This window comes from Anser brachyrhynchus (assembly GCF_964034855.1).
Source record: "Anser brachyrhynchus genome assembly, chromosome: 21".
Classification (NCBI taxonomy): Eukaryota; Metazoa; Chordata; class Aves; order Anseriformes; family Anatidae; genus Anser; species Anser brachyrhynchus.
The window spans coordinates 3774478-3793761 of NC_137714.1; the positions used below are offsets into that span (position 1 = coordinate 3774478).

Here is a 19284-nt window from a genome sequence, read left to right on the forward strand (position 1 = left end):
TTGCAATAACTCAGGTTTTTTAAACTGAGACTATTACTACTTTACATCTGTTCAGTATCAAAGCTAACACACTGTGCATGAAATTTAGACCTGGCTCCATGCCCCTTTGAAAGATCAGACATGCAATGTGTTTCCTCTCACACCCTGACAGCATTTTGTAGCCCAGGAAGTTTCTTTGTCATTCAGAAGAAACGCTAGCCTTCCTGAACTTTTAGCATCACATTCTCAGTATCTGGTTAAGAAGGCTAAAACTGTTTGACTTCATGATCTGAAATACCAATTATATTTGGTCATGCTAACTGGAAAATAACCTAAGTGCTTAAACTCCATGAAACAATTTTATATCCAACCCATTCTGGAATATAAAATCTCCAAAGAACTGTAATTCCTTTGTAAGAAGCAGCCTGCCTGTGCTGCTTCCAACATTAAAATCCTTTAACTCTCCCTGGCTCTCCAGGATATTTCCAAAAGACACGAACCAGTATAATGCTATCATGGAGCTCTGCAAGAGCTTACATCTAGTGCCAAGGATGCTCTCACCAATAAAAATCTAACACATGCTTATGTGGCTATAATTTAAAAGCATAACACTTGGGAGGAAAATTCCATGAAACAACTGCTCATAAACCAGATTAGGCTATACTGAGCAAACTAACCTCCAAACTAAGCAGATACTAGATCAATAATCATAGGAAAATCCAGAACATTTCATTTGTTGCTCTGTTGTTTCTTTTCATAAATCCCATAGGATTTTAGTTTTATTCAAGTCTAAATCTTAAAGGATAAGTTTGCATTTAGAAAAACATCAAGTACTTAAAACCATCATGTATTCTCCAAATCTGCACAACAAATTTCTCTCAGTTGCCTAGAACTTCAGAACAAAGGTCTTCAGCATCTTCCATTGGACTTAAGTAGTCCATTTTTTTTTCTATGTTGCTACTGCAACTGCTTCAAGGAGGTATCATATGAATAAAACTGTTGTAAAACTGAGTTTGGTCAGGGGGCCTGATCAAAAGCGAATACAACACTTGTAGTCACCCTCCTTCATCCTCATTTTGTTAGTTAACATCCCTCAATGCAACACTGTGCCAATAAAGTTAAATGTTGACATTTTATATTTAGTTTTTCAATATTAAATTAGAACCAAACAGTTATCCACTTTCTGATAGTTTTAAGCATCCCATGATATTTAGATGAAGAAAAACAATGTGGGATAGAATACAGTAAAGCAAGCAGAGAGTGTTTTTTGAATGAAGTGTAATTGCTGTACTTATTTGATACTCTTGGAAAGAGACGTGTGACACCTACTGGAAAACTTGTGCAACATGTATTCATAACTCTGTAATATGAATGCATACAAGCATACAAGTGATAGGCCTGACTTAGCAAGTAGCTTTAAGCAGTACTGATTTAAACCAACAAACAAACAAACAACAACCACAACAAAAAAACAACAAACAGCAACACTAAAAATAAATAAATCTCAGAACTACCAACCTGTAATGCAATTCAATCTGGATTGCTCCCGGACTACTAGTATTCTTTGATGACTGAAAGATGCAATTGAACACATTGGGTGTGCCTGCAGTAGATTTCTGTCCAGCATAACGTGTGTCAAATGCCATCATGGAATGGGAAACTAAGTTTACAGACTTTGTTCTATTTGAAGAGCTTTCAAAAAGTAACTTAGATTTCTTAAAATCAAACCTAGTAGAATAAAAAGCAAAACAATACAATTAAGGATCTTGCAGCTCATTTATTTCCAGAAGTTACTTGGTTTAGAGGTATGCATAGTATATTGCTAATATCTTTTTTAGGTATTTTCTGAAACAACTATATCACATCTCATGCCACAGAGATGCAAATTGGATCTGTACTGTGTGTGCTGTTTACCTCTGATACAGAACCTTCTGGATTAAAAAAAAGAGCACGGTAGAAACATGCTTCTGAAACAGCATAGTTAATCAAGTATGCTGTTTCTATGTTGCTTCTAAAACAGCATAAGCTTGACTGCGTTAGTCAAGTCAACTGATTTCTGAACTGTGATTTCAAGGACAACTAGAAAGAAACAGAGTACTTTTTGAACAGCGTCATTCGCTTTCATCCTTCACAATAGCTGAAACTCTCAATTTGGACTAAAATTAAGAAGTACTATTTCGTTACATTATGAAATCATAAATTCATGTATTACATTAATTCCCATCCTACAATGTCTCAGATGAGCATAGTGTTTCAGATAATGTATTCAGTAACAAAAGAAAATTCATACCTGGCTAAAGAGCTGCATCCATCTTTTCCTTTTGGATCCATCAGTTCCAGACTCACGTTAACCATGTCAATGAGGAAAGACATAGAAGTATATACTTCTCCACTCAAAACTGTCTGAAAGTGGTAAACATCAATATTTTTTTTAAGAACATCTGTTTAAGATTCATTCCTGAATTAAATTTTGTTATTTAGGACAAATGCAGACGGTTAGAATGTCTTTCTCCTTCCAAGCGTTTCATTAACCATTGCTGGGGAACAAAAGTTACATTTCACAACACGGTGGCTGTTTCTTACATGTCTCTTCTAAAGATTAGAATCTCAGAAATATGAAATAAGTGCAAGCAACTGTTGAAAGGACAAAGGTATTACCAAGAAAAACCTAAACTCCCAACAGTATCTACAGATAAGAAAGTTCTTCACTGCTCCTCTAAACATTTTTTTAAGATCTACCAGTCCGTCTCAAACTACAACAGAATAGCAGATATTATGCCTTATCAGAAAACATAACATTTCAAGACAGAATTTCAACTTCATAAACCCATAGTTCCTCTTACATGAATTCTTGGATCCTGCAAATCATAAGGTCGCATGAACTCTTCTATAGGCTCCCCAAGGTTGTTCTCCAGCAATCCACGTATCAGTTTGTACTTAGGCAAATCCAGAGAACAATGGACTGATGAAAGATTGCCGTGTATCAATATGTCTGCAACTGCATGACTTAGCTCTCTGTACCAAAGGAAAGAAATCCAGGTTTTCAAGGTGCAATAACACAGCAGGGAATACTTTAAGATACATTAGAAGGCATATAAAACATTGTTTTCAGGCAGACAGCATAAAATGACCCTGCATAGGTCAACTCACTTGTCTAAGTTTCTCTCTACTTGTAGCTTCAGTCTGAAAGGTTCTTTTAATAGGCTTCCTCCTGTCTGCCTCACAAAGTATGATGGAAAGCTCAAGTCTGCACTTGTATCTTCCACGGCCTTAGAATACTCTCTCTGATATCTCTCCGCAGCAAATATGTCCATGTCCTGCAGATCAACCACAATGCAGTCTAAGAGGCAGATGTGATCCTCTGCAAGTGCACAGGAGATAACACATTAAACAAGAAAAGAAAAAAAAAGAATCTGCAAAACTAACGCAACTTACCTAAAAAAAGAAATTTAGCTTCTCCTGGAAGTTATTCTGATTGTTTTTATGATTTTTATTCACACACATCAATTTCTGTAACTATCTGATACCAAGCTCGTTCACTGATAAATGTGAACTCTTCATTACAGTTCACAATACTCCTTGTGTCTGTAATACACATCTTAAAACATACCCAAATCGCAGCACTGTTCTTCCAGAAACTGAACTAAAGTTCTGTAATCCTTTAGCTGCAAAAAGCAACACTTAAACTAAGAAGTTACTGATTTTAAAACCTACAGTCTTTAGACCCACAGCCTTACATCTTCCTGTGTCACAAAAGATACATGTGAAACTGCGCTGCGTTATTTTACGCAGGAAAACAAGAACTAAATTGCGTTTCTACCATTTAAAACATACCTGGGCTGTCAGGGTTTGGTACAACAGGTAATTTTGATTGTTGCCCTTGTTGCTTACTCAATGCACTCAGCATAGGCTCACTCTTCAGCCTAGAAACATTTGCTGCTGATGACTTTTTCATGAACAACCCTTCCGTCACTACTTTTGATTCATCTACACTTGTTGTTTTCTTCATGCTGTGTTTTGGGGTTCCCAAAGGAGATGAAAATTGAAATGAATCCTGCTAATGAAAGCAATTTTATAATTAACAATAGATTTTCATCTCACATACTAAGGACCCAATATACCAAGGTTCAAGCTACAGCAAGTCCTTGTCAGAAAACTAAGTACTTTATTTGAATCCCAGTATTTTTTTTTACCACTGCAGAAAGACGGTCAAGCTTTTTTCCTATCGCCTTAACAGATTATAATGTTTTCTGTAACAAAAAGCTTACCTCAGAAACATTTTTAAAGAAAGCTGTGAAACAATGATAAATTCATTCAAAACCAGCTGTTTTTGCACAACCAAAAAAACCTCCATGTGAACAAAATTAACGTAAAATAGCAGGCTAAGGCTGTCAAGATATCAAGCATATCTATAAAATAAAGACTGCTAAATATTTAAAAGCTGTTTTTCAGAACATCTTCAAATGATCTCGACATATGCAGTGATTTCTGCATGATCATGTCAGCAATTTAATATGTGTATTAGAATAAGTGAATAAACACTTCTATACATAATATTATCATTTTATGCACTATAAAGTTCCATCATAATACCAAAACGTGTCCCAGAATTTTTCTGCAGTAGCTGAGTTTACAGACGGCAAAGTTTCCTACCCTCATTCTCAAAACCCCCACATGCGAAAACAGAAAAGCTCATTTATATTGGTGCATAACATTTTACACTTCCCCACCACCACATATCCAGAGGAGTTCTTATGGAGTTTCCACCTTCACAATACTGTCTAGCACCAAAAACCTACAAAGGCTATAGTTCACTATGCAGTGGGCAAATGAGTTGCATTAGCATTAGGAATTTATCCTCCCATAAACATGTCCAGTGCGATAGGTCTACACACTGACCTTAAACCCCACTGCCCATTTCAGGGTTTGTTTAGTCTGTCCTGATTCAAATTTTATGAATCTCACGTTTCAGTTTTGTTCAAGTTCATGTGCCCCAGCAGATACAATTGTCTGCCATTAGTGATCCACTTGGTTCCTTACTCTGGGACTACTGACTTTACCCATGACTGCAGTATTGTTACGATCATTTCCCATCTTCTTTTTGTAGCCACCTCACTGACGTTATGATACAATCCTTACCCATAAACTTTCCTTTCCCTTTTTAATTATTAATCTTACTTGCCTTACATGGTTTAAAATTATTATTCTTTGGAAAACTTAATTGCAGCCATGATTAAAGAATTTAAGATTAACAATTGCAGCCATGATTAAAGAATTTAAGATTAACAATTTGGAAACATCAGCATTCAACATTGCCCTGTAAAGATGAGACTGAAAAGTACATGCAAAGAAAAACCATCACATCACCTGTAAATCTACGAATTTATGTAAATCCAAATTAGTAGCTCCTCAGACATGCACAAAAAGCACACAGCAATAAATTTAACTCTAAATCTTATGGAATTTAGCAAGTTCTTTACATATTAATGTAGATAGGAACTTTTTAAGTGCTAAATTCCACAAGAAAATTTCTTTATTTTTTTTTTAATGATTGAGGAGCACCTCAACACTACTATAAAGATGTGAAATACCTCAAATAAAACTGGATCCTTGTATGCATTGCCTTGTAAAATCAGATCCTCGAAAATAAACATAGGGCAGAGAAAAGAAAAAAGAAAACTAAACAAGAAAACCAACCAAATGAAACAAACAAAAAAAACCACCACCAAAACACATCCACCCTATCCCATTTCAGAACACCAAATATCTAAACTATTATGGTCTCTTCAAATTGAAAGAAAACTACCATACACACACCCTTTCTTTACTCTTAGAACATTAATTTGGGAATGTACCACTTACAAATCTTTAAATACATCACAAGGAAACTCAATACTACAATCCAGTACTGCCTTACAACAAAGACATTGTTAGGTGTTAATCAAATGGAGGTAACAGACAAAATTCCTGTAGTGATGACTGCAGTACACCTAAATTCTGTCCCCCCACTTTAACGGAATAGGTGATTCCCAGAACAAACACACACCCATTCTGTTGCATAGATTAGATATAGAAACCCTTCCAAGAAGGATTTTCCATACCCCAGATTTTGTGGCTGCATCTCAATAACACTGACTATTCCCTGTCCTGTACTTCCAGCCTTAGGTTCAAAACTTCACTGGAAGCCTTTCATTAGGTTTTACCTAGTGAAACCAACCACACATACTTGGTTTCATTAAGTAAAAGCAGAAAGGAAAAAAAAAAAAAAAGACATTAAGAACAATTCTGTTCTCCAATATTTTCCAGCAAGTTTCAGCTGAGAAAGATCTCCATTCTCTGCTACTCACATTGTTGAAATTTTAGGAAAAAGCTAGTAAAGAGTGTTAGCTGAAAGCCCTTTATTCAACAACCAGTTGAACTGAACTTTCGAATAGGTCCAGTTCCATTAATTTCCAGGAAACAGTCTCCCCTCTGATCTGAAGGTCTCAGAAAGCAAGCACAGGTGTAGGCAAGCACAGAATGGAACAGCTGCATACAATTATCAGCAGGACAGATTTAGAAGAATACCTAGAACACTGGTTTCACTACTGGTAGTACAAAATTTGCATAAAAATTAAAGTGTAAGTTTAATTACCAGTTTGATAAAGAAATAAAATGCACAAGCACTAGAAAAAACACAAGATGCAACATTGAGAAGTAACGTTCTTACCTTGTTCTTTAATGAGAAAGTACCTGGCATACCCGCAAACAGAAATCTATTCTTGACTTTCAGTTTTCCAAGATTAGCTACAATAAGACTATTAGACTTTGAGCTTTCAGGTATAAGCAGAACGGGAGCACCAGCCTCAATATCAAGAAGAACTCGGGAAGCTCGCTGCGCTTTATCTCTTACCTAGGAAGAGCAAACATTTGCTTGAAAACTTAGTTCACAACATCACAAAAAATGCAAGCACGTTGCCTATTTTGCTTCCCCCCCCCCCCCTGTATTTTTTATGAAGTGCTTCTTCATAAAAAGGGACACCACCCACTAGATCAGGTTGCCCAGGACCTCATTTAACTTGGTCTTGAACACTTTCAGGGGCATCCGCAATCTCTCTGGGCAACTTGTTCCAGTGCCTCAACACCCTCTGAGTGAAGAATTTCCTCCTGAACTCCTAACTCACAGAGTTGATGCAGTAAGACAAATTCTAAGCTGCATTCCAACTTTCATAAGTACGATAGGAAAGAACGGGGTGGGGGCAACAAAAAAATAAACATACTGTTTGTCCTTCAACTGCTGCTCTTTGCCGCCCCAGAACATCCTGAAGCTGAGTAAAATGCTGGATGAAAGATACCACCTCTGCCTGGAAGCGCTGGGTATGCACATACTGAACAGATGCCATTCGCAGAGTGACACGAATATCACATTCCCTCTGCAGCAACGGGTCTGGCCGCCCATATCTGTGAGAGAGGTCAAAAATAACATTTAGCTTTCTATCTTAACCGACATTTTACAAATAGAGCTATTCATTATTTACATTCAAAATAATAACACATAGGATTGAATTGATGTTCATAGTATATAATTAAAACAATTTCCACTACAAATGTGAAATTATTTGTATTTTATATTAATTACTTTTAAATTACGTATGTTTAAGCACTGCTGAATTTTAAATAGGCCAACAGAAATTTGAAATGTACCACCTCCAAGCTCAACATCTAATAGATATACCTTTGGTTATTCTATACATCAGAACAGTGACTTAAAATAAGTACTCTACTGCATGATAGTATGCAGATCTTCCATGATAATAAACACAGATTCAACTCTAAATCAGTGTGCTGTTATATTTGAGATGAATCGTATAACGTTCCACTGATAATTTTGAATCTGAATACTTCTGGTGGGTGGAGAAGGGAGTGGATAACCATGAAACATCACAGGATAAGAACTACTGCTTTACAAAAAGCCTAACTTCAGGAGTGCACTATGAAAAAGAAAACCCTTAATTTCAAAATTAATTAAGAAGCAATCGAATACCTATCATCAACTGAAAATTTCTTCCAACTTCTAGAAAAAACAACTATTCTATCTAGGAAAAACTATCACCTAAATACATTCGAGAACAGTTTTTGAAGAAAAAACATTTTTTTTTCTCCCTGATTAGCCATTACATTCAGCAGAGAAAAGTTAAAAATGTTTCATGTGTTTATGACTGGAAATGTTCAAAGTCTTGTTTACACTGCAATTTCCCAAAGCAGAATCACGCAAACCTGAAAGTTGTGGATTTTTTTTGTTGTTGTTTGCTTGCTTGCTTTGGGGTGTATATATATATATATATATATATTGTTAATACTCAGAAACAAGAGGTTTAAATTCATACTTATAGATTTGAAAAATGAGTGCCTCTTCACCACTTGTAGTGAAACGCTCTCTGTAAAATTCTCCATGAGTTGTAAGATCACTTAAGGACAGACTTCCAATACTTCCTTGCAGGGCTAGATCTCCATCTGCAAAACAGAAGTCAGACAGTTAGTCTCCTCAAACACGTAACTTACTAAAACCCCAAAGTATTTTTTTTTAATTAGTGGAATAAGCTAATTACAAATAATAAATGACATTGATTAAACATAAAACCTCATGTTGAAAGCAATTCTTCTGCTACAAAGATTGTATTAACCCAAACATAACCCTATCATTTACACACTATGTGATCACAGCACTTTGATCTGTGAAAACTTTACAGAACTTTTTTTCCTCTAAAACAGTAATATATACCTTTATTCTGCTCTGTGAAAATAAAATATAAAATTCCTAGCCAATTTCAACTGAAATGATAAAGGGTTTGGCAACTGGGGGGAATGCAAGAATTTAAAATTAACACTGAAATACCCTGATGGGGAGGAAGAAGCAGTGGGAAGAAAACAGAGTCTCCCCTAGGAAATAAACACACATAGACACACACAAAAACCCGAAGCAATGAACAAAAAAAATAAAACCACTTCAAATGCCAACTCCAATGCACAACTTTTATTTTAAACAGCATATCATGTCAGACCACCAATCTACTCACCAATTACCTCCAAGTGAGCTGCAAGTTTTGACACACTGGCTTTAGCAAGCTCACTAGTTGTCTTATTCAGTACTAAAGATAAAGAATGGACCTGGGTCAAACAAAAAGGAATAGGTTGGTATTCAACAATATAACCTCATAACTGGAGCATTTTGGCAGTTTTTTTCAAGACAATTACATTATAACTCATAACTGGCAAACAAGGACAATTTGATTGGGAGACAGTGGATAAAAGCAGTCTTTTTACATACTTGCTTGCACATTAAAGTCTCCCAAACATCTTAGAATGATCGTTCTAGCACTGTTACCTTCATCCTCTTTCAAGATATGCCATTTGCAACTCAGACTGCAGGACCTCTGGAGAAAGACTATATATACACACACATACACACGTATACATATATACATACACATGTATACATATGTATAGTTCATTTTAAAAAGTAAGTCTAAGCACATACAGGTATATACACATACACATTTATAAGAATATGTATATGTATCTATGCATATTTTTAAGTAAACTCCTTAGCACCTAGAACAATAGTTCCAATTCAGCACATCAGGTCTTCAATATTGAACCAACCACACCATTCAGAGATCACAGACATTTAGGCCATGCCCTTTGTTATCCCAGGGAAATAAGAATTACCTTCCACAAGATTTACACTTTTCTAAGACTCTTATGCCTATAGTTGACTTGGGATAGGTGAGAGTGTCAAACTCCACTCATGAGGGCTGCATAAGGACAATAAACATGGAGCATTCTACTTCAGCCTGCCTTGATGAGACATATACGCATCTAAGGAGGGTGACAGCGCAACGGAGCCAATCATTTTGCAAACCTTTTGCTTTTCTGTAACTCCTGCCCCTGCCCCTCTTTTAAAACCAAACACAACCCTACATAAGTACACATTCTGAATCTGTTTCATGTGCATTCTTCACTACAAAATGTTAATGCAATTTAAATGTCATCTTAAAACTTATGGTTTATGAAAACTTATCATAGACAATCCAATTACTATTTTGCATCTCAAATATACCTTCAGATCCAGTTTAGTGTTTACAGGCTCTTGGACTTCAGAAACTGATGAGGTATTTACTTCTGATTTAGTTGTCTGCTGAGTATCTTCAGGCTGTAGCTTCATAGCATGATTATCAGCAGTGGATCCAATCCCAAAGAAATCCAGTATCACCACCCAGGTTTGCAAAGTTATTAAGACATCAAGACAATTAAAATCAACGTCTATACTACGGTTAATTTTGTTATAGCGAGAAGAAAATTCAGGGTGTTTCCTATCCACCAGAAATATATTGATGTGAACCAATGAATCATCGAAGTGGCTTTTTCCACAAGGCAACTTGGATCTATCTGCTGTTGGAGAAGGAGGTGGAGTCAGAGGATACTCAGAATCAGTATCTTCTTTCTGCTTCTTACGCGAGGCACAAACTGGTCTTTGGTATAGCTGAAAGACATTAGTCGCTTCCTCCATATGAGATGGTAGGGAACGTGGCATATCGGGATATTCTACATTGGATACTGAGGGACAAGACTGTGAAAGATACTCCTTGTGTGCTAAACTGGATGGTTTGGGTGCTCCACGGGACACCATGAGGTTCTTATACATAGAGTCTGTTTTTTTTTCCAGAAGATCTTCCATGAGTAGAGAACGCAAGGCAATCTGAACAGACAAAGTCTGAGGATGATCTTTAGCAAACTCAACATCAAAATCCTGAAATTTAAGGCTGACAAGACCTTGTGCACCAAGTGTAAGATCACCACTTAACTGAACCTGGAGCTCTGAGATGTGGAAGTTTGCTTGAATTTGAGTAAAAGATTTCATTTCCCTAATAGCCAATGACTTGTTCGTAACAGAAGAAAAACTAGAATGGCTGAATAAGCCATTATCCTTCCATTCACTTGAGAATTCTGTGCCTGCACTATGAACTGATGCTGGAGGAGAAGTCTGACAAGTTGAAGATACAGTAGCAGTCGGAAATTTGTTCAGGTCTTCACTGTAAATTAAATTATCCAGAGTTTGCAGGACTTGTTCATACACGTGTTTTGCTAACACGACCTACAATGTAGAAAAAAAAAAAAAAAAAAAAACACGATTACCACATGAGCTCTCTGTATCATGACATAAATTTTAAAACTCTCGAGCAGAAAAACTGTGGTATTTCAAACCAGACAAATGTTAAGCTTGTTCACAAGTGAAAAATAATCCAGAACAAGGTACAATGCAAAACTGAAATAAAACAATTCTCCTGTTTTAGTTCTGTAAGATTACACACTCTAAAAACATACAGGATAGAATCCTAGAAAAGGATGCGTTCCTAAGTAAAAAGCATCCACACAGAGTTAATTAAAAATAAATCACCACACAAACTAGCCTTAAATTACCATGCTGAGATTTATACAGTAACTTATGTAAGAAACACTCCACTTTGCCACCCACTGTTTATGTTATTAGTTTTTAGGTTTGATTCCTCTGTTTAAAAATCTCTGCCCTTGCAGAGGTATTTGTCAGAATAATATCATTTTAATTCTTAATTTCTACCAGAACCACAAATAAACACATCCAATGCTGGAATTTGGACAGTGACACACCTCATTTTCCTTCTGCGATACATGTTCAGGGTAATTAAAAGCTAGACTTATTTATAAAGATGTCTAAAATGCCCCAAAACAGGATTAAATTTTGATCATTATCATTATGATTTCACAGAACCACAAAACAGCTGAAATTGGAAGGGGCCTCTGGAGGTCTTCAGGTCCAACCCCACCACTCAAGCAGGGTCACCTACAGCAGGTTGCCCAGAACCATGTCCAAGCAGCTTCTAAAGATCTACAAGGAAGGAGACTCCACAACTTCTCTGGGCAACCTGTGCCAGTGCTCCATCACCCACACAGCACAGAAATGCTTCCTGATGTTTAGATGGAACCTCTTGTGTTCCAGTTTGTGCCCACTGCCTCTTGTCCTGGCACTGTGCGCCACTGAAACGAACCTGGCTCAGTCCCCTTGGCACCCTCCCTTCACGTATTTATAGACACTGAAAAGATCCCTCTGAGCCTCCCCTTCTCCAAGCTGAACAGTCCCACCAACTCTCTCATCCTCTTCTCGCAGGAGAGGTGCTCCAGGCCTTTGATCATCGTGGTGGCCCGTAAGACTTCTGTGGCTTCTAACCACATGTGCAAGGCTCCAATTCCTAAACTACCAATATGTTAAATCTGAAAATATTTGCTTGAAAAATACTTATCTTCTATGGAGTGAAATATATTCATATTTTTAATAGAACTGCTAGGTTACTATACCTGAAGAGGGTTCACAAATTTTCCTTCAATCTTCATAATGCTTGATATTCCAAAGTCTTCACTGTTCAGCGGGAACGTTACATCCAAATCCCTCCCTAGAGGTATCTTCTCCAATTTAAACTGGATAGTGGTGTTATTCAGAATGTGGAAAGCTGTTAAGAGAAAGTGAAATGAAATCTATGTTATAACATAGATGTTATCCCTGCTGTACAGCCTGTACAGGAACTGTTAGCTAGAATTTCTTAGCAATGCTAAAATAAGTAGATCTGGCTATGTTTTGTAAAATTTCTGCATGAAAGGCACTGCTCAGTTCTTGATTAGGAGAATAAAAATGGATACAAATAAAAGAATTTGTCTACTGTAATTAAAACTGAGCAAGACATTTCTGGGGGAAGGGTGAGAGAATATATTATCAGACCTACAGTCAACACCCATTTTTAGTGCTATCTATTACATTAAAATAATTAAGAATCCTCCAATTAACATACCATGGCCTTTATGTAACGATTCAAAGAAGTCATGACGAGTAAAATGGGATTCTTCCTGGCTATTAATACTAGCAGGACCTGAAGAATGTAGCCCATGAGGTATCTCACTTGTAGACTCCTTCTTGCTCATAAACTGACTGCTATTTAAAGAATACATTTTAATATCTTTAATTTCAACTTGCAGTCTATCACTTGTAGACTCATCTTCTCCTGGTACAAAATTCTGAATGCATATTTGTCCTAGATGGCCTACAAGCAGTTCATGGCTACCAGGCTTTCGAGGTATTGAGACAATTGGTGATTCAATGTTTACATTTAGTATAAGCTTAATAGTTTCACTTTTGAGAGGTGGTGATCCAAATGCATAGCCATCAGTATCTTCTAAGCTGGCAACATCTCTTGATCTTGGTGTTGTATCAAACAAAGAAACCATTTCACTGTATTCGGCAGTTTTAGTTGCCAAGACCGTAGTAACTTTGGAAGCTGCACTTTTCAGCATGCTGCGGAAATTCTCTTCCAATTCATCCATTGACAAAGTTAGTTCTTTCAGAAACTTAGCTGAGTGGTTGTAGTGTAAGGAGGCCATTTTGAGATTGAGAGAGCATTCCTCTTTTGATTTTTCTGTCAAAGTGAAACTTAAAGCATCTGGAAGGCTACTTCCATCATCAAGTCTAAAGAACAATGGTTCAAGGTAATCTACATCACCAATGAGATTCTCATACCTTACTGTATTCCCTATGCTGACAACATACTGGTTCTTAATGCTGTCTTGTGTTAAATCCATAAGGTGAAGACATCCAAGAGAGCCATTCACATCAAATTTATTACACATGGAAACATTGACTTTGGTGCCACCAATACTGGCTGTAGCAATTTTTCTGCCATATTTTTCTCCATTTGTCATGCCAACTGTCCTGAGGAGGAGTATATTCAGCCAGTGAATATCAACTGCTACCTCTGTATTCTGCACGTAAGTAGACTGAAAGGTTTCCTGCTCCCTCCAATCTCTTTCCAAATCCGCCATTAAAGGCTGAGGACTAGAGTCTTCTTTCTCCTTTGGGAAAGATTTCTGGAGAAAACCGATGAGTTCAACAATTGTCTCTGGATTAAGGATGATATCCAGGTTGTTAACCTGTAGAGAGATTACCTGCAGACTGCTATCCAAATTCATCGATGGGCATTCTGCACTCACAAACTGATACTCTAATTTTATCAGGGACTCTTGATCTTTCCCATTGTTACCAGATGAAGTGTTTGACGCTGCAGTGCATCTCTCTGTCAGACTAGCTGCATCAATGGGATGTGCATCACATGGTCCATAAACTGGTGACTGAGCCCTGCTGTCTCTAAGACTCCCTGTTGGCACATCAAAACTCAGATTCTTATGAGAAGCCATCAAGAGATCAAAATCTGTTCCATATGTTTGCATAGTATCAACAAGTAACAGGCCATGAACAGTCAGGGACACTTCTGCATCGTAAGGCCTTTTCACAAAATGGGCATTGGTGCCAAAAACCTTGAGTACAGAGATATATCGTCCATTACTTTCAACACCCAGCTGCATACAGTTTACTTTGAATTCAGCCAAAAGCAGCTGAGATTCAACAAGAACTTCCCTGGTATGTTGCTCTAGCATTACAACACTCTGTGTTAGATTCATTACAGAATCATGCAAACTGCCAAGCTGGTCTACCTCTGAAAAAATCTTGTCTTTTCCTAAATGTAGGCCATCTGAAGACTTAGCTTCAGATGCACTCAGCCGTGTACACCAGTTCTTCAGAGCTGATATTTTGTCTTCATTGATATGAATTTTCAAGTCTGGTAGACTGCCAGACAAGACTGCTCCTGGGTATTTTGGGTCAGATGTGTATATCAATCTACGTTCCAATTGCAGATGAACATTGAATTTTTCTACCACGTGTGTTGGACCCACATCACTATCTTGAACATGCTTCCAGTTGTCTTTCACTCGGCCCACCATGATCTGAAGGTCCATAAATGAAAGTGTGTATCTCTCATACATTTTTTTACTCATTAAGTGTGCTTGTAGTTGCTCTTCACTTATTTCTACACCAGTAAATTCAGACATTTTGATACCGCTGTTGGTGCTAGATTCTGGCGGCGGAGTATTGGGAGGAGTTGCAAGAGGCGTTTTATATTCTTCATCACTTAGTTCATTGAATTCTGATGAAAAAGTATCTGCATTCCTTTTAGATTCTTCTGCGGATTAATAAATAAAAAAACAAGTAAACAAAAGTGTTCTTCCCCCCTCCTTAGGTATTTCCCATCATTACCTAATGATGGGAAACACCATTCTCCAAATTTTCTTTCACTTTATTTAACTAAGCTCAAGATACTCCTAACAGGCTGATGCCTCAGTTTCACAGGGAAATCCAAATCTACCCTGTGTAAACAATCTATGTTCTTTTTCTAGTTTGCCCTAAGATAGAAGATACAACAATAAAATTCTACTGTAGACAGTTCTAGGCCTGACACTTTGACTTTCAACTGCACTACAGAACTGCTCACCTACAGCCATGCTTTTTTAAAAATTAAATTAATACCACATAGTTATCTCTTTCAAAATTTTTAACATATTCTCACACACCATAAAGTTCAGCTAGATTTTAAATAGGTCTAATTTTATTTACAAGTTCCACTGCAATTTCTTTTTAACTTTCATTCATTGTTTTCCTAGTGGAACAGGAAAGAAGTGATGATTTGTTTATGAAGCAATGATTTTAACTTTTGATATAAATAAAGAACATCAATTTTCCTTTCAGTTTTTTTTAGGCTAGCTATAGACACATCTGCTAAGAACAGAGACCCATATGACTGCAGAGTTGGAGGGCTTATTCAAAGCATACTTTCCCTGGGAGAACTGTCCCAAAAAAAGCATTCTACAGCTATATTTTGTATCCCTCTAAGCCAAAATCTCATCTACGGTAAAGTGCCTGACACACTAGCTTCATACCTGTTCATAACCTTCAAGAGGAGTAAGATATCACAGGGGATCATTTCATTTAAAAGGTAATTTTACAGCCCCCCATCCTCCATCCCAAAGAAAACCCTTGTTTTCTCGGCCGCAATAATTTTAGACCATACCTTGAGAATTGGTAAGTAATATTCTTCCCAGATCTATAACAACTAACACTGGATCCACAAATTTGAAATCATCAGGAAAGATCACCTGAGGGGCAGAAATATCAAGGCACACTGTCCAGCTTTTGCTGTTTTCCTGAAAGTTAAGAAGAAAGGAATAAGGGCCCAAAAGAAATAGCTTCCCTTAACATAATCAAAGCAAAACCAAAACAAACAAAAGCCAAACAAATCACTTTAGTTAGGCACTTTTTCCAGCTGAAGAGCTAACTTTCACAAAGCTTCAGACATTTAAATGTTTGGCAGCTTGTTCAAAATAGCTGTTCAGACTTGCATTACAGTCAATGAAGAGACACTTTCAGAAGGTGAAGAGTTCCATGCTAAGATAGTTGAACTGAACACCCCATCTCTCGGCTGGGGAGACTGAACCTGCCTCCACAGCTTAGAGAAGACATCTATCATTTTCCGCGGAATTGTCAAGGCTATCCATAAATACAATGTGCACTAGACTGTGTTTTATCAAACATCAAATTATTAATTGTTGAGAACAATTATCTTTCATTTCACTGAAAACAACCCTCAACAAAATTCTCTTGCATCAGCCTACGGATAAATGACACTGATACATATAGTAATGTTACCTGAGAACTGCTGGTTTAATTTTAAGGATGAATAAAAAAATAAAGGCACAAAAAATCTTGATTTTAGAAAATAATCCTTAAATAAGTGACACGTAAAATTAAGTTGACCTAACAGACCTCCAACACACACTGAAGCCAAGAAGCTGGCATGAAATTATCTCAGTAACATCAATAATTATCTCAGTAATTATCTCAGGGTCAAGAACAGAAATATACTACTCTGCCATTAATCACAACAGGCCTACACCAGAAAAATAGACTGCTTCACAGCAAAATGGAAAAAAAATTGTTACAGATAAAAGATTTCCAAGAGAGCTTAGCCAACTTTCCTCAGCTTTTACAGAAACTTCCACATCATATGTGGAGGTAATATGTTTTTATTTGACCAACAACTACACATATAAAAGTAAATGAGCTTTCAAACACACAAGCCCTTTTCTAGGTTTATCTATAGAAATGTCTCATTGCTACCTTTAAGGCCAAGATGCCTAACAATACACTACCATGTGTAAAACTTCATGCTTTCTCAAAAAGAATACCACACAAACAAACAAAAAAAAACCCCTTCTCTATAGAACTTTAAGTGCTAAAACATTCATTAAGAAACCCTACGTAACCACTTGGGGTCAAAAACTTACAATGAAGTCTCCCACTAGTAAACGATCGATAGTTTGCCTGATTTCAGCTTTTGTCTGCATTTTCAGCTTGTTGTACTGTCTTCTGGCAGCTTCAGCCACTTTTGCCTCTAACTCAGACTGGTACCCAAAACCTGTACAAGACATATAAAACAGGATTAGGTATAATTTTGTTCATTTGTTATTGAATCAGAAAAAAAATAGAGAGACCTACTTTGAGTTGACAGAAAAGGTAAGTACTTAAACCTTTTTTTTTTTCCTTCAGATATCTTAACTGGTGCATTAAGAATGTCTTAAATGTTCCTTATCCTCACCCCTTATCTTCCCAGAAACCAAATTTTAACAGCTGAAACTGCAAAGGCAGTTACTTTATGTTACTAGACTCCTAAACCTTGCTGTCCTTAGAAGCTTATGGAAGCTGTTTGTCCCACATCTAAAACCTCAGATACCTCAAACAGCTTTAACAAAGGTCAGACTTAATTTAATCAACAGGAGAGATACAACAAGAATTTTGCCTGCACCATTACCATAGAAAATATTCTGTTTCTAACAGTCCTCTGCAATAACCAGTTCTCTAGATCCTTTTCCAGAGAGCTTACAGAAATATTCCTCCTAATTTGGGCATTTTAATTTAGGCAGCATGAACACTCATCGTGTAGTATAGTAGCAACTTGCAATTTTAATGTAAAAGTTACAGGAGTCTGCCCAAGCAAAATCTCTTATTCAACTAAACAAGAAAATCATTCAGAGAAGTCTCAGAGCTTCCTCAATTGAATTTAAAATGGAGATTACTTTTCTACTACTTTACATTTCTAAAGATTAAAAAAAATCACTTTTAATTAAAAAAAAATCAACATTAAGAAAAGACAGAAAACCAAAAGAAACCCCACATCAAAAACATTAAAGGTTAACCTGAGGTATGAACCCTTCCCTTGTAGAAGAAGTCAGCTACTTTCTTAATGGCTTGTGGGTTGTAAATAATATTTAGAGGTCTGGTACTGACTTCCAGGCGCCTCTCAAAATTGCTGTGGATTGGATTCCTTTCATAAAGCATCTCAAACACTGGAGCATCAGGATCTGCAACTGAATAAAACGCAAGTTACAAAAAACAGTTGGGAAAAAAAAGCATACACAAAAAAAACAGAAAAAGGCAAAAAAATAACAACCCCAAAGTACATAACTAACCCAAAGTACAAAAAAACAACAACAACAAAAACACAACTACAAAGTACATAAACACTAATTTTTAATTGGTACGACTAGTGGTGCCTGCCTGAAAATTCTTCATTAACTGAAAAGCGAGTAGTAAGATCAACTTCTATTATCAACAAAATTCAACATGCTTGTATATACAAACATTTTCAGGACAGGGGTCCTACAGTTGAACTCCTAACCTATTTTTTCTTTTCTTTTAAGACAAGACAAAGAATAACTGCAACTCACATTGTCTTGAATATATATTTACTCACTTTGTCAGAAGTCAGACAACCCGCATGCACTTGTATGTCTTAACAAAGCTTTTATGTTTCTTGAAACTATTTGCAACAAGTATTTGCACGAATACAATGATCAAACTTCAGGCATTGAGTTTTGAAATTTCTAGTTAGGAATAATCGCATATGCTTGCTTTGACCAAACATAAAATGAAGTCTTTACCAATGTTCTGATTAGTCACTTCTGAAGACAAATTCTGTAGTCCAAAGGAAGATACGCAGCCAACCTCTTTTTGCTTATAAGAATTTAAAAGAAAAACAATTGTTAGACAAATATAAACGAAGTCACTTGATAAAAACACAGAAGTCTTTATCAGTCTTCTGGTCACTTTAAGTGAATCATATATATTGCTTGAGACTATTTTATGTGTATTTTTCTTTGATGAAATCAAATGAGAAGCAAGTATGACTATATGAGAAAGCAAATGTAATCTACCTATGCAGTAGACAGACAAAGGTTGAAGTGCCAATTTCAGTCAGTTCTCTACAAATTACAAAGTAAAAAGACACATAAGGAACTCCCATGCACTAAAGCTTTGTCTGCTTAGAAGAGATACTTAAAATCTCTTTAGCGCTT

At 36.6% G+C, this 19284-nt stretch overlaps 1 protein-coding gene across 6 annotated transcripts in view; it reads right to left on the reverse strand.

Annotated features, from left to right (window-relative positions):
* VPS13D (vacuolar protein sorting 13 homolog D) overlaps positions 1-19284 on the reverse strand; it is a 103188-nt gene that overhangs the window by 70017 nt on the left and 13887 nt on the right. For 2 of the 6 annotated variants that reach the window (XM_080564064.1, XM_080564060.1), the window contains exons 15-31: positions 18871-18943; positions 18127-18297; positions 17218-17348; positions 15945-16077; positions 12840-15059; positions 12352-12503; positions 10079-11113; positions 9036-9126; positions 8346-8472; positions 7239-7419; positions 6689-6871; positions 5571-5618; positions 3814-4036; positions 3130-3340; positions 2823-2994; positions 2270-2382; positions 1498-1707 (exon numbers count right to left, since the gene is read on the reverse strand). In XM_080564064.1, the coding sequence (XP_080420190.1) occupies positions 1498-1707; positions 2270-2382; positions 2823-2994; positions 3130-3340; positions 3814-4036; positions 5571-5618; positions 6689-6871; positions 7239-7419; positions 8346-8472; positions 9036-9126; positions 10079-11113; positions 12352-12503; positions 12840-15059; positions 15945-16077; positions 17218-17348; positions 18127-18297; positions 18871-18943 (5474 nt within the window). The remainder of the gene's footprint in view (positions 1-1497; positions 1708-2269; positions 2383-2822; positions 2995-3129; positions 3341-3813; positions 4037-5570; positions 5619-6688; positions 6872-7238; positions 7420-8345; positions 8473-9035; positions 9127-10078; positions 11114-12351; positions 12504-12839; positions 15060-15944; positions 16078-17217; positions 17349-18126; positions 18298-18870; positions 18944-19284) is intronic. The other 4 variants (XM_080564065.1, XM_080564062.1, XM_080564061.1 and 1 more) reach the window with 3 other exon arrangements.